The following is a 15,727-nucleotide window of genomic DNA, read 5'->3' as shown; positions in this document are numbered from 1 at the left end:
TTTGAAATAAAGTGAGGTGGTACAAAAAACTTAACCAAGCTCAATACACTTTCTAAGTCAAAAAGGGCCATAATTCTGTCAAAAACCTTGACAGAGTTATGTACTCTTGTCTGTAGATGGAGGTTATGATGGTGAACAAGTATGGTAAGTTTCAAAGCCATATTTGTAATACTTCTGAAATAAAGTGGGGTGGTACGAAAAACTTAACCAAGGTGTGACGCCAACGCCGACGCCGACGCCGGGGCGAGTAGGATAGCTCCCCTTTTCATAGAAAAGTCGAGCTAAAAAAGGGCCATAATTCTGTCAAAAACCTTGACAGAGTTATGTACTCTTGTCTGTAGATGGAGGTTATGATGGTGAACAAGTATGGTAAGTTTCAAAGCCATACTTGTAATACTTCTGAAATAAAGTGGGGTGGTACGAAAAACTTAACCAAGGTGTGACGCCAACGCCGACGCCGGGGCGAGTAGGATAGCTCCCCTTTTCATAGAAAAGTCGAGCTAAAAATCATTAAAAAAAACAAAATGCTTTTTTTTCAGGGGCCATAACTCAGCTAAAAATCATTAAAATGAAAAACCCATTTATAAAGTGCAAGTCTACTTGAGGTATCAATCAATCCTGTAAAGTTTCACTCAAATTGCATATATAAGTATAAGAAAAGTAGTCTGGACAAAACTTTAAAACACAAAAACAATTAAAGGGCCATAACTCTGATAAAAATCAATTAACTGGAAAACGCTGACAATATGCACAACTAAACTTGGTACTGATCATTCCAGTAAAGATTGGATGAAATTACACCAGTAGTTTTGGAGGAGTAGTCTCGATACGTTTTATGATGGACAAATGAGGGAGAAGTGATCCCTTTACACTGTCGCTGCTGTCGACACAAAATAAAAAATAGTATAATATACTTGTAAACACTTATAAAAGTAAACCCTGATATTGCAAGTTCTCAGAAATCAAATTTTTTGTCTCAATATTACTGAAAAAAATAGGAAATAATTAATTTTATCTCTTTCAATTTCCGTTAAAAAGATATATTTAACCATAAAACATTTTAAAATCATCATCTATTTCATTGAAACTGCTTCATCATTTACCAGATCTTCTACGGGTAATATAATATATCTTTTTTAAAAGAAAACATCATATCACGAACTGCATTTATTGGAAACTGCAATCCTTTAGGGGAATATAAATTTTCTGTCGACTGAAAATTAATCTAGATTATATCATTGTGAAACTTGCGTGGTTACATTATAATTTACAATCCGGTTGTTTTGTTAATAAGTAATATGTCAGAGTATAAATACAGGATATTTTGTTTGTTTTGAGTGAATATGATACATGCATCACGAAGAAGCCAGAAAATTTTGTATCTTTTCAAAGAAATAAGTTATATGTTAGAGTATAAATACCGGCTATTTTTTTTTGTTTTGAGAGAATACGATACATGTGTCATGAAGAAGCAGCAAAATATTTCTATCTTTTAACAGATGCATAGCACAATGAAAATGCAATTTTTTTCCCCTATGATGTGAGATATATTTCATATTCACAAAAAAAAATTGTCAGACTTTTGATGGCTGCACTTACATTATATGAACATCAGCAATTCAAGTTTATATGCACTAACATTGTATGAACATCAGCAATTCAAGTTTATATGCATTTACATCGTATGAACATCAGCAATTCAAGATTATATGCACTTACATCGTATGAACAGCAGCAATTCAAGTTGATATGCACTTACATCACTGAACAGCAGCAATTCAAGTTTATATGCACTTAGATCGTATGAACATCAGCAATTCAAGTTTATATGCACTTACATTAGATGAACATCAGAGATTCAAGTTTATATGCACTTACATTATATGAACATCAGCAATTCAAGTTTATATGCACTTACATTGTATGAACATCAGCAATTCAAGTTTATATGCACTTACATTGTATGAACATCAGCAATTCAAGTTTATATGCACTTACATCGTATGAACATCAGCAATTCAAGATTATATGCACTTACATCGTATGAACAGCAGCAATTCAAGTTGATATGCACTTACATCACTGAACAGCAGCAATTCAAGTTTATATGCACTTAGATCGTATGAACATCAGCAATTCAAGTTTATATGCACTTACATTAGATGAACATCAGAGATTCAAGTTTATATGCACTTACATTATATGAACATCAGCAATTCAAGTTTATATGCACTTACATTGTACGAACAGCAGCAATTCAAGTTTATATGCACTTACATTGTATGAACATAATCAATGCAAGTTTATAATCAATATCATGTGGTATAACTTTTTACAACTTAAGTGAAGAACATGGTGTTTTAAGATTGAGAAATAATACCATGAAAAAAGCAAAAAGCAAAATGCTACATATACATGTATTTTTTATATATATTAACACAATAATAAAGTATTAATAACAATTTAGCTTGTAAATATTTCATTGTCCCTAAGTGCCAACAAGGTTTTTTATGCAAACTTTTCCAAAATATTAATCATTCATCATGTCAAACATTTCAAAACAAAGTTAAATAAATAACAAATTAAAACTTTGACATCTATGGTGTAAATATCAGAAATTGTCAAGATAAAATTGAGAATTATCTTCAGTTTTGTCAATTGGGAAATTTAGGTCTCCTGACAATTGTATGCACAAATAAGAGCTGTCTGCAAGACAGTGCGCTCAACTATTCTCAGTGCTTGATAGTATGTATAGTAGGGCTGTAATAAACCACCAAACTCTCACAGCGTTGTGAACTCCTACAGAAAATTGCCAGCAGTGCTAAATATTGCCAGATTCGCAAACTTTTGAAAAGCATAAAAAAATGATTTTCAATTTATTTCAAAGTATATTTCTTAACTATCTTTGTGTATATTTCTGTTTAAAGTGCCCCAACTCATTTACAATGTATGTAAGAAATTCAAATGTTACGTTTTAATGTTTTAAGGCTTTTTAATTAACCTTCAATGGAGTCTACAATTACTGGTTTAAATATGAATATGGAGGAAAAAAAACACCAGCATATACAAATAAATTACATCATACTACTGTATGTGCATTTCTATGGTGTAAGGGAAATAACTCTTAACTGGATTAACTGAAATTAAGTCTATCTTAGTCTTTTTCTGAGCCCCTTAAAAAAGTAGCCTTCGTTAGGATTGTTTAACCCCAGCATGAGTACAGCCTTTTACCCCTAGTTAAAGTATAAGTGCAGTAAAAAAAATGATTTTAATCAAATTAAGCCAGGTATTCACTCAAGGAGAAATGTTTACATATAATGCCAGTTATTCTCTCAAGGAGAAATGTATATGTATAATGCCAGGTATTCACTCAAGGAAAATGTATATGTATACGCCAGGTACTCACTCAAGGAGAAATGTATACGTATACGCCAGGTATTCACTTAAGGAGAAATCTATACATATATGCCAGGTATTCACTCAAGGAGAAATGTATACATATACGCCCGGTATTCCCTCAAGGAGAAATGTATATGTATACGCCAGGTATTCACTCAAGGAGAAATGTATACGTATAACGCCAGGCATTCACTCAAGGAGAAATGTTTACATATAATGCCAGGTATTCACTCAAGCAGAAATGTATAATGCCAGGTATTCACTCAAGGAGAAATGTATACATATACGCCAGGTATTCACTCAAGGAGAAATGTTTACATACAATGCCAGGTATTCACTCAAGGAGAAATGTTTACATACAATGCCAGGTATTCACTCAAAGAGAAATGTATACGTATATGCCAGATATTCACTCAAGCAGAAATGTTTACATATAATGCCAGGTATTCACTCAAGGAGAAATGTATATGTATACGCCAGGTATTAACTCAAGAAGAAATGTATACGTATACGCCAGATATTCACTCAAGGAGAAATGAATAAATATGCCAAATTAACACTTTAAAACCATGTTTTATTAACAATAAGACACTTATAATTTAAACTTAAACGATTTATTTCCAATTTAAGTAGGAAAATTATATTATTAAATGTTTAGGTATAAAATGCTGAAAGTAAGAAATACATGTAACCTGGGTATGAATAAGCTTCATGTGGTAGTAATTCATTTGTATCTTTATGAAAGCATTAATTTTGCTATCTCTTTCGTTTACCTGATGATTTATTCAATTCTTGATTTGGAGTGGAAATTTGGGAATTCATGTCAGAAATTTGAAAAACTGCTGTATATTTTTTATGGGAAACCATGAGTGCGGTTTTCTGGTATACAAAAAAACCAAATGTAACACTTTAAACATGTTTATATCCTTTGATACTAATGTCTTGCAAATTATAGGTTTCCAGCAGGGGTTTGACTAAATGGAAGAGAGATGGTTACCCGATGGTATACATTTCCTCTATAACTATTTAGCACAGTTTTACACTATGACATTCTCCCACAATATCTTGAATCTATCTATCCTCAATTAATGTTAACCCCTTCATGGGGACGTATACATGACTCTGGACTTCAGAGATAGCTATGAGATACAAGGGTATCTGGCACCAGCCCCTAGCTCTTACTGAATAGACCCCTTGGTTCTTTTACATGCCCAGTGTATAATAACTAAGCACTGATACATGCGATGATTACCTGGATTTCTTACCGGTACATTTCTACTGGTAGGGGACCAACCATCGACCGGACACTTTTTGAACATTTTTCCATACAGAATTTATAATTTATATTTTAGCAGCAAATGCTGAAGTTTTCGATACTCTACAAATGATTATAGCTATAAGAGGTCAGGTATTGCACTCTAGGCGTCCAATTTTTTAATGTCAAAAAAAACATTTAAATATTACTGTTTAAGAAAATGGAAATAATCTAAATACTTAATTATAGAACAAATAACGGTACTGGTCAGAGCAGGGCTCTCGATTGACACGGGGATCCGGGTTTTGACTCGTGAAAATCGGGAAATGCACATATTTGACACGTGATAAAATCTGCTCAAGAGTCAATTTGCCACATGGGATTTTCAGCTATGCAATAATAATTACCTTAAATCCACCCCTAATTATCAAATCCTACATGTGTTCAAATCACACTCATAAAAAATGTCAACAGGCAGTATAAGCCGTGTATAAAATGCTTTACACACGGCAATTGTTTATACCCTGTGCACTGAAGCGCGACAATTCAGTGGCTGCAATTTGACAGCGCTAAAAATAGCTCTACACAACTGATAAGAATTACATACTTTAGGTGTCAATTATTGATTGCTTAATACGTCTTTGATTTACTTGGAGTACCTGTGCATTTGTTAAAATATACCTGGTACATTTTGGTATTTAAAATTAATATGATATAGCATACCTGAGTAAAGATATTTTTTTTATATTTTATACATTTAATCAGAAAAGCTGCTGCTTATTTTATTCTTTCACACCAATTCATGTTTTTGTTTTATTTGTTTTTTGTTTTGTTTTTTAGGTGGAGGGGGTATAGACATTTATAATTAGGCATTTTTTTCTGTCAATTTAGACTTTGGAATCTCCAAAAATGACCTCCAATACAGTTATTTTTGTAACATAAAAATGATTCATGTAGTCAAATGACACTAGAAAAAAATTATTTGACTCATGAAAATTTTAGCCAAAGAGTCTTTGACTCGTGAAATTCTGACCCTACTGAGAGCCCTGGGTCAGAGACCATCAACCGGACACTTTTGGAACATTTTTCCCTACACTGATTACATAATTTTTAATTTGACAAAGTTCAGCTAGGTTCTTCTCCTAACTAACAAACTAGTTTGTTTATTTCTGATTGTATTGACACTTATATCTGAGGCTCAACAAGGAGGGTATCAAATTTACCTAAATTGTCTACACTACAGTACCATGTGTCCGGACAGATATGTACATGACTTGATTTAATTTCGATAAAAGCTTGGGTGTTTTGATTTTTTATTTTTAACATGATAAACAATATGTCAGCAACAAATGCTGAAGTTTCGGATATTCTATTATTCACACGTCAAATGATTATAGCTGGTATATGAGGTCAGGCATTGCTTTCTTGACCCCCAAATTTCAACGTCAACATTCTTGAAATAGACATTTAAATATTACCATTTACGAAGGTTGAAATATATCTATTTACTTAATTTTAAAAGAAATATGCATTTATTTTTGAAAAAAGTGACTGACAACCACTGAACAAAGAAACTACTAAATTAAGCATTTTTGGGGTGGTTGTCCGGTTTCACTGGGTTTTGGTGGTCCCCAACCAGTATTCAGTTATTGTTGACATAAAAGCGACGGATAGATCAACAACCACTAAACAAATAAATCAGGCATTTTTGGAACCGTCCGGGATATATGGTTGTCCGGTTTTGATGGTCTCCAACCATAGTTAGGTGGAAACACTGAAAATGCTTCTGAAAAATTCCAAAGGTGTTACCCAGGATGGAACCCAGGACCTCAAGAATGACAGTCGGTGTTATAACCAATCGAGCTTTCGAACCACCTATCAATTTCTTAAAGATCATGCAAAATGAATTCTTCACTATGGTTTATCGCACAATGCACAACCTATTAAACAGATCATTTGAATTTTTGACAGCTGAAGAAATGTTTGAACAAAATCAGTTTTAAGATATGATTAGCAAGAAGGATTACAAAATTAGAAGTATAACATAATATTTTTTCAGCACTCACCAAATTATCAATTTATCATAAGTGCCTCATTAATATACGGTAGTGATAATATATTTTCTACAGCTGTCACCACCTTAATGCAGTCATTGTCAACAAAAGCTTGCTTTGATGATAAATTTCGTCCTCAAAATTACTCGAGTCCAATAATCTTAATAATGAACACCACTAAATATTGGCTCAATTATAAATTTATATTGTATTTCTGTGTAACCCAAAATAGTTCATGTGTCACTGAGATTCATGACAGTGACTGCAGTACTGTTAAAAACCCATACTGTACTGTATGGGATAAAGCTGTGAATGATGTGTTTAAAATAGTTTTGATTTAGACAGTGTTTCTGTATTATAAGAAGAACTCTCAGACTCATTGACAAGTAAAACTTATTGTGACAATTAATGCTATTAATAACTTTACTGAGAAAGTTTCTCAACTATTTTATAATGCTGCTAATAGGTGTCACTTGATTATTGATGTGAAAAATACTGTACAAAAAAGTACTAAAAGACGTAAGAAATCACGTCGGAAAGAGTGGTTTGATGCTGATTGTAAAATAGCAAGAAGAACATACTTGTCAGATAAGAATTATTATAGAAGAAATAAGACCGATACTAACTTCCAATCAATGGTGTCTAGCGAAAAATCGTATAAAAAAAGATGGTAAACGAGAAAATTAAGTCTTATCAAGATAATATCAATAAACAGATACTTGTCAATATCTCTAACGCAACTCGTGAATGTCTTAGTGACGATGTCATTGATGTTTATGTTAAATTGTTTATTTTGTTATATGCTGATGATACAGTACTTTTAGCAGAAAGCAAAACTGATTTGCAAAATGCCTTAAATGCTATGACTGATTACTGTAATATATGGAATCTTGCTGTAAATGAAGCTAAGACTAAAGTAGTGGTTTTTAGTAAGTCAAAACTTAAGGATGATTTTGATTTTATGTACAATGGTAAAAAGCTTGATTTAGTAGATAACTTTACTTACCTTGGAGTACTTTCTAATTATAATGGTAAATTTTTGAAATAAAAATATTCTTGTTGATAATGCTAGAAGAGCAATGTTTTCTGTGATCCAAAAGTCCCGCGAATTATGTTTACCAATTTCTTTGCAACTACATTTATTTAACTCTATGGTTGTACCTATCCTTCTTTATGGAAGTGAAGTTTGGGGATTCAAACAAGTTTAAATTCTAGAGAAATTTCAGTTGTATTTTTGTAAATTTATTTTGAATTTAAAAGCTTCTACACCTAATTGTATGGTTTATGGCACAGATATACATACACTATTCAACTCCATGTTTATGGTGAGTTAGGCATATTTCCATTAGTCTTACAAGTGAAAGCAAAAGTTTTGTGTTTCTGGGGTAAAATTATTAATGCTAAGGAAAATAAGATATGTAAACTACTTTATAAAACAATGTTGTCTTTGTCCTCTAGGAATATTGTTAATTCTAAATGGATAAATTTTCTGAAAGAAACACTTATAAATCTTGGCATGTCAGAATATTTTCATTTACAGAAGGTAGATAATATTAATCACTTTAAAAATATTGTGAAGCTTAAACTACAAGATCAATTTTTACAAGATTGGCATAGTACTATTGATCTAGTGTATCGTACATATAAAAATACTCATTGTTTTGAAAAATATCTAGATGTACTTCCTTTTTTCATAGGCAAATATTTATGTAAATTTAGAACAATGAATCACCTATTACCAATTGAAAAAGGCAGACATTTGTTCCTTATGTCCGTATCAAGCTATTGGTGATGAATTTCATTACTTATTTGAATGTTCGTACTTTAATGACATAAGACATAAATCTCTTCTTCCCAGGTTTTATATTCATCCAAATATTTTTAAACTTGACGGATTAATGAATAGTTGCGATAAAAAGATTCTACTAAAATTATCTTTATTTTGTAAAAAAACATTATGTTAAAATTTAGATAATTAATAATTCTCATTCTCCGTTCCCATTTGTTACAATGTAAAATACGTGTTGTATTGAATTCAGAACTTGAAATGAACAATATGATCTCCTTTTTTTTGTTTATTTAGCTAGTCATATTTATATTCTTTTATTGTGATATTAGTGATTTTTGACTGTTATTTTTCTTTTTGTTTGTTTGTTATAACCAGTTGCATATTATATGCCTTGGTTTAATAAAACTGAAACTGATACTATTTTATACATGTATGGGCATATAAAAATCAAGCGTTTCATTGAAGCATTATATTGTCTTGACGATGTGTAAGTACACACAAAGGTGATTGTAAATTAAATAGGCATATACATTCACAAGTATAAAAAAATATGCACGGGAAAAGCATGTATTATAATGATAGTATATATAAGTGCTTGCTGTTTGGACTTATGCAATAGACACTATCGCGTTCATTCGTTTTTTATCTAGTTTCATGATATCAATGTATAACTTTTGTAAAACTGTACAGTACAGTTGTTAATCTTTTATTTATATATTTTTTTGTGTGTTTTTTTTGTGTGTTTTTTTTGTGTGTGTTTTTTGCATTTGTTTCTTTGTTTCTTTGTTGTGTTTTGTTGTTTTTGTGTGTTTGATTTTAAAAACATAAATGGTTATCAAAATAAAAAGATTGTTATGAAGATATTGATATTGCTCATATAACCATTTTTTTTAACAATTAGCATATACATGTATGTTAGAGGCGAGACATGATAATTTTACTATATCATGTCCCGGTTAAATCTGGTTTATTTTGCAACATGTAAATATTACCATGTAATCTAACAACTCATACTTTTTATTTTGATACATAAAGGTCAATACAAAGAGTTAATTAATTATAGACAGTGACCCAGAACAAAAATATATGTACCTCGATCAGAATAGAGTTTTGGGCGTTAAACTATAAATTTTCCGGTATTAAATAATAATCTCCTGTAAAAATAGTGTATGGAAAAAGTGCTGCAAACCACTTTAGTTCAACTGTTGTTGGAAACCTTTCTTTATACCTTCTATAACTATGCAATTAAATGATTATGTACAAACTATCCAGTCTATCTATCTATCTCTGGATACTGCCAACCCCTCTTACGAGTGTTAAAGGCAGGAATTTAGTGCACGTCGGATTGTTAGTAAAAGGTGAAGAGAAAAGCTAAAAAGAAAAGTCCAAACATTGACATGCTTGGAAGGTGAGACTGAAAATGTATTCTAGTCATGGTTAAAATGTTTATAGTGAAACAAGATGATAAGAGATAAAATAGTTTAAAAACACTGGGAGTAAGACTAGTACTGCAAACCCACCACTGCCTGTTTGAACTGACTCAGGTTGGGCAGGGTGGCAATGTTACTAGGAAGTTTATTCCATAGTATAATGCTATGAGGGAAGAAAGAGTACTTATGGTAGTCGGAGGATACCTGTATTTGACGTAGGGATAAGGGATGCATATGCCTGGTTAATCTATGTGGGGTTTGAACATAAGTTGGGAGATTAATTGCAACTAGGTTATGGTATATCTTATAAAACATTATCAGTCTACAGTCCAGTCTGCGATGTTCAAGGGATTGCCAGCCCAGTTCTTCCTGCATGGCTGTGACACTAGAGTGAGGGGAGTAATCCCTTTTAACCCATCTTATTGCACGTCTCTGGATCATCTCAACTTTGTCAATATTGGTTTTAGTATAAGGAGACCAAATAGATGAGGCATATTCAACCTGTGGGCGGACCAGGGACTTGTATGCTAGTTCTTTTACTTTCTCATTTTTAGTGATGACATTTCTTTTAATAAAGCCAAGGGATCTGTTTGCATTGGAAGTTATTCGAGATATATGTGTATTAAATTTAAGGTCAGCAGATAGATCTAGTCCGAGATATTTAGCATTTGTAACAGACTCTAGGACTTGGCCATGGAGCATATATTTGTGTTTAATTATGGTCTTATTTTTGGTGATATGGATGACTTGGCATTTTGAAGGGTTAAACTCCATGTCCCACTGCTTCTCCCACAGAACCATATTGTCTAGATCATGTTGGAGAGTTGGGGGCTCTTGAGGAGGAATTGATGGTTAGGTATACAGCAGTGTCGTCTGCAAATAAATCTGACTTGGGATTTGAGGACAGAAGATGGTAACTTGTTGATATATAGAAGGAAACAGAGGGGCCCTAGGACCGAGCCTTGGGGCACTCCAGAGGTAACTGGGACTTCAGATGAGCAGTCACTATCCACAACTACAGTCTGTCTACGGCCAATAAGGAATGACTGTATCCAGTTCAGAATTTGAGGACAAACACCATGTTCTTGCAGGGTATCTAAGAGTTTAAGATGATTTACTTTATCGAAAGCTTTGGAGAAGTCAAGAAGTATGAGATCTGTTTGTTTGCCATTTGAAAGGTTGTTCACAAGGTAATCAGTAAGTTCAATGAGTTGTGTCTCACATGATCGTCTTTCTCTGAATCCATGCTGAAGATCAAAGAGTATGTTGTGGGTGGTAAAGTGAGAGGATAGTTGAGAGGCAACTATATGTTCGAGTGTTTTACAGAGGATGCATGTAAGGGAAATTGGGCGATAGTTTGCTGGATCACTTGTATCACCTTTTTTGTAGACAGGGCATACGTTTGCACGGGTCCAGTCATTGGGAATATTACCGGTGGTCAGGGATTTTTGGAAAAGAACTGCAACGATGTCAGCAATCTCTTCTCTCAGCTCCTTCAGGACAATTGGTCTAATGTTGTCAGGGCCGGCAGCTTTGTTGGCATTGAGGTTGGCGAGGAGCTTTAGTACACCTGCCCTACCGATGATGATGCCATTCATTTGTGGGTACTGACAATACTTTCTGGGATCCATGAGTCTCAGTTTTTGTATACATTGATCTTTAAGTGTGAGTGGTATAATTGGTGAGAAAACTGATTGAAATTGTTTGTTAAGAATGTTTGCTTTTTCAGTGTTATTAATTTTGAGAGAACCTGACTTTTGATCTTTTAATGGAGACACTTTTTGTGAATCTTGTTTAGAGTTTTTTATAAGTGAGTATAGTCCAGATGATAAGCATATCAATATCATTCAAACATCGGTCTCCATATTTCTAGACATGTATTCATTGGTGGCGTATTTTTTTTTAAAAAAAAAAATTATATTATTCTATGTTGATCTTATGCTATATTTTGACATAATTTCTCTTAACAAATAAAGGTCCGACATATCCATTTCATCCAAATTATTTAGTGGTGTACACCCTGTTGTCTGCACAAAAACATGGCGTCGCCCTTGAAATTTGCGACTAGGAGTAAGAATTTTCATCTTGTTTTATAGTTACCACAACAATGTCATTTTGATTAAGTCGATTAATTAGATTCAAAAATTTTCTTGAATAAGCCACAAAGGAGATGGTATAATATGATGGTTGTTTATGAATTTAGGAATTATTTATGAAACTTTGAATCATGATCATGTAAACGCTTTTGAAAGGAAAGAGAATTTTTACGTGATTTTGTCTAGGTCTGGGGCCCTTTGAAGTGTGAAAATACAATTGTAAATGCCTTCATAATGTTACGTGAATTTAGAGGTATACTGATAAAAGTAAGCTATGCAATGGGGGAAAATATATAAGTCATGTGTTGTAGTCCAAACACCCACTTGTCTACCCAATAATGGTCAATCTGTCAGCAGTCTGTCGTGCTCAATGACAGCTGCTCAAACCCCATCCCAGTATCCTCAGATGTCCCACAAGGCTGAGTACCGCTCCTGTTTCTCATTTATATAAATGACCTCCCACAAACCATAAATTTCCTGGTTCGCTTGTTTGCAGACGATACTGCAGTATACATTGCTCTGACGTCTACAAACCAATCAGTCACCCTCCAAAATGACCTAAAAAAAATTGGTTAGAAAAGTGGGAGTTGGAGTGGGATATGAAATTAACCCTTCAGCCTTTTTCTTGGGGAAAATATGCATGATTTTGGCATACTTTGGGAAAAGGGGTCTCAAATTTAACACAAACTTTTTACAAGTTCTTCAAAATAGAAAAACAAAAAGCACTGGGTAATACTAATAAGGCAGTAAAAGACTTTAATTCAACACCATCATTTAATTTTGTTCTAAATTCTATGGGAAATTTCAAAAAGCTAGGGAATTTTGAGGACCAAACTGGGGAAAAAAGAGGCTAGTTTGGTTGAGGAAGCAGTCTATAATAGGCCTCTACAAAGAAGGGTTTTTTGGCCCTGCCCTCCAAGTGTCAAGTTATCCACGTCGCAAAAAGGAAACATCCTATTCCAACACAATATTACCTTCATGGAGTCCAATTAGAAATGGTTACCTCAGCTAAAAACTAAGCGTTGATATATCAGAAAACCTCACATGGTATGTCCATATAGACAGGACATGCAAGAAACCAAACCAAACTTTAGGATTTCTACTCAGAAACATAAAGGTTAAATCCCAATCCATTAAGTCCATCCCTTACCAGACGTTAGTCAGACCCCAGATTGAAATGGTTCCGAAAGTATGGTCTCCCCACACCAAAACTCAAATAGATCAAATCGAAAATGTCCAAAGATCCAAACATGAGCAGCCCGATGGATTAAACTAGATTATGGTCAGACCTTTAGCGTCTCGGACATGCTTCACTCCCTTAACCTTCGAAAACTGGAACTCAGACGTATAGATTCTAGGTTATCCTTTCTTTATAAGATTTACCATGGTCTGGCTGCTATCCCCGTAGAAGAATATTTGACACCCTTGTCCTGAATATCCCGCCATGGCCTTATGTTACAGTTATTTACAGCAACTTCAGACTATTATAAATTCTCATCCTTTCCTAGGACAGTATACCATTGGAACCACCTACCCCCTGCAGTTGCCCTACTCCCTACCCCAGAGCAGTTCAGTGCAGCCATAGCTTGCATCGAACATGTCTCACCCTAGTTTTTTCCAGCCCCTGTTTTTAACATTTTTAAATATTCTTTTATCCTCTTTTAAACCACTCTTTTTAGCTTTCTTGCGATTTTTGACGCGCAGACATGTCTACGTCCCCGTGAGGGGTTTGACATTAACAGAAGAAAGCACATAATGTTTAAATCAGGAATTGTTGAGAATCAGCAGGTAGTTGAAGTCTTCATCATTTCTTTTGAGAGACTTACATTTGACAAAAAAATAAGATATGAAAATTATTTTATCATTATTTTTAGGGAGTGTACCGCAGATATGGTTCCACCATGTTCGTCTTAAGCATAAGTTTAACACAAAGTCAAAACGGCCTAAGGTAATGGAGAGACGGGTATTTGAGGCAGTCACAAAACCAATTTTACCAGAAGAGATACCTTACATGAAATTTTCCTGCAGGGATCCGAAGATGGCACAGCTTGAAGAAGTGAGGAATATTTTATTCTGTTTCGTTTTTTTCGGTGTGTCCATAATTCCAATGTTTTTTCCCTGAAGTTTAAGTTATAACAGGCATTGAAAAATAGTTTCAGAGTCACTGACTCACTCGAGGACGAGTAGCTTCTAAATCCAATGTGCAGTTAAAAAAATTTTCTACTTGTCCTGCATCAAGCTCTCATATTAGATTACGAGCGGATGAGTGGACTTTTAGATCTTTGACAGGGCTTACTCTCTTTATAGGGTTGATTTTTTGAAAGATTTTAGCTAAAATTGCTAATTTTGGAGAGTAAAAGTTGGCATAATTTCATTTTTTTTTTTTTTTTGAAAACTGCAAGATTTTAAAGAGAAATTCTTTTAAAGGACTTTTATAGGTCTCTGTTTTATAAGGTAAAAAAAAAACCCTGTGGTACATGTATGTATATAGTTTTGGATTTGTCTGTCAGTCTGTCTGTCTGCTCTGTTTTGGTGGGAAATATCAGTTCAACCAATTTGCTTGTTCAGTCTTTTTCTCAATAAAAGTTCCATTTTTATAAGTCTGATTTTTTTCAGTATGACAATTTAAAGAAATTTAATTAAGAATTTTGAGGCAGTATTACTCACCCTTTAGACCAGCTTGTCAGTGGTTACCTATTTCAACATTTCAGTCAATATCTTTCAGGAAAATCCCTATGAGCAGTTTTTGATCAGACAGCTTAGGAAAACAGTAGAACAAAATAAAACCATTCTGATATGTCATCGACAGCCCTGCAGCTCTGTACGTCTACGAGAAGTCAAGATTGATTTCAAATTGAAAAATATATATCTTTACATTTTAAACAACACTCATATGAGGTAAGAATGAATTAAGTAATGAATTTTACTATAGAACAAAATACCTTGGTAAGTTAATAGCCTAATATTACTCATTTTATTTCATTTTTCTTAATCGTAAAGGGGTTAAAATTTTTTTACAAATTTAAAGGCACATTTTGCCTCAGAAATGATTTTTTCTTCGTTGGAAGGGGTGGGCATGTATTTAGTAAATGGATATAATAGATACTTACCACCAAAGAAAGTAGCACTTAATATGAAATAGTTTGTCATAAAGCTAGCAAAACGTAAACAAAGTGGTATTTTGACTTGCATACCAAAATTTTAACTTCAATACAAAATACTTAACTTCTATAATTGTTGTAATTACTTATTAGTCCATTTGGCTTTATTTTCTGATTCCAAAGTGAAAAACTAAACTGTTCAAAATTGAAAGCATTCATAGCTTATGACATTTTTGTACATTCAGTAGTTGTAAATGGGTGAAATCTTCTCAAATTTTAACCATAGGTTTCTTTAGTCTATCATTATTATATGCTTTTACTGTTTTAGCATTTCCCCGGAGTCCTGAACCATGTGTGTTTCTTTTTATGGTTAGAATTATAAATGTGTTTTAATTGGGCTTTTTCAGTATAATATTCTGTATATTCATGTAATAGAATTTAGATAAAAATTTTTCAGATATTTTTGAAATTAGCCATTTATAAAAAGGGAAAATAATTTAGTATATTTACTTTTCATTATGATTTTAGGGAGGTAATAGGAATAAGAAAAAGGGGCCCAATTTTTTCCTACCCCCTATGGACAGAAAAATTATGCTGACGGGA

The 15,727-nt window shown here is 33.2% G+C and overlaps 2 protein-coding genes across 3 annotated transcripts in view; one reads left to right on the top strand and one right to left on the bottom strand.

Moving 5' to 3' along the window:
* LOC132751421 (hyccin-like) overlaps positions 1-6,850 on the bottom strand; it is an 82,287-nt gene extending 75,437 nt beyond the window's left edge. Inside the window, exon 1 of the mRNA XM_060741571.1 lies at positions 6,721-6,850. The gene's annotated coding sequence lies outside the window, so the exon portion shown is untranslated. The remainder of the gene's footprint in view (positions 1-6,720) is intronic.
* A 5,071-nt stretch (positions 6,851-11,921) lies between these two features.
* Positions 11,922-14,921, top strand: LOC132751422 (large ribosomal subunit protein uL10m-like; the record flags this gene model as incomplete). Of its 2 annotated transcripts, none has more annotated exon segments than XM_060741573.1 (3): positions 11,922-11,997; positions 13,898-14,079; positions 14,749-14,921. In XM_060741573.1, coding segments are annotated over 3 exon segments (386 nt in total), but the record flags the coding sequence as incomplete, so codon positions are not given.
* Positions 14,922-15,727: the final 806 nt, after the last annotated feature.

The sequence above is a fragment of the Ruditapes philippinarum genome, unplaced genomic scaffold, assembly GCF_026571515.1.
Source record: "Ruditapes philippinarum isolate M1 unplaced genomic scaffold, ASM2657151v2 ctg3426_1_1_1_1, whole genome shotgun sequence".
NCBI lineage: Eukaryota > Metazoa > Mollusca > Bivalvia > Venerida > Veneridae > Ruditapes > Ruditapes philippinarum.
This window is presented reverse-complemented; position numbering and strand designations above follow the sequence as displayed.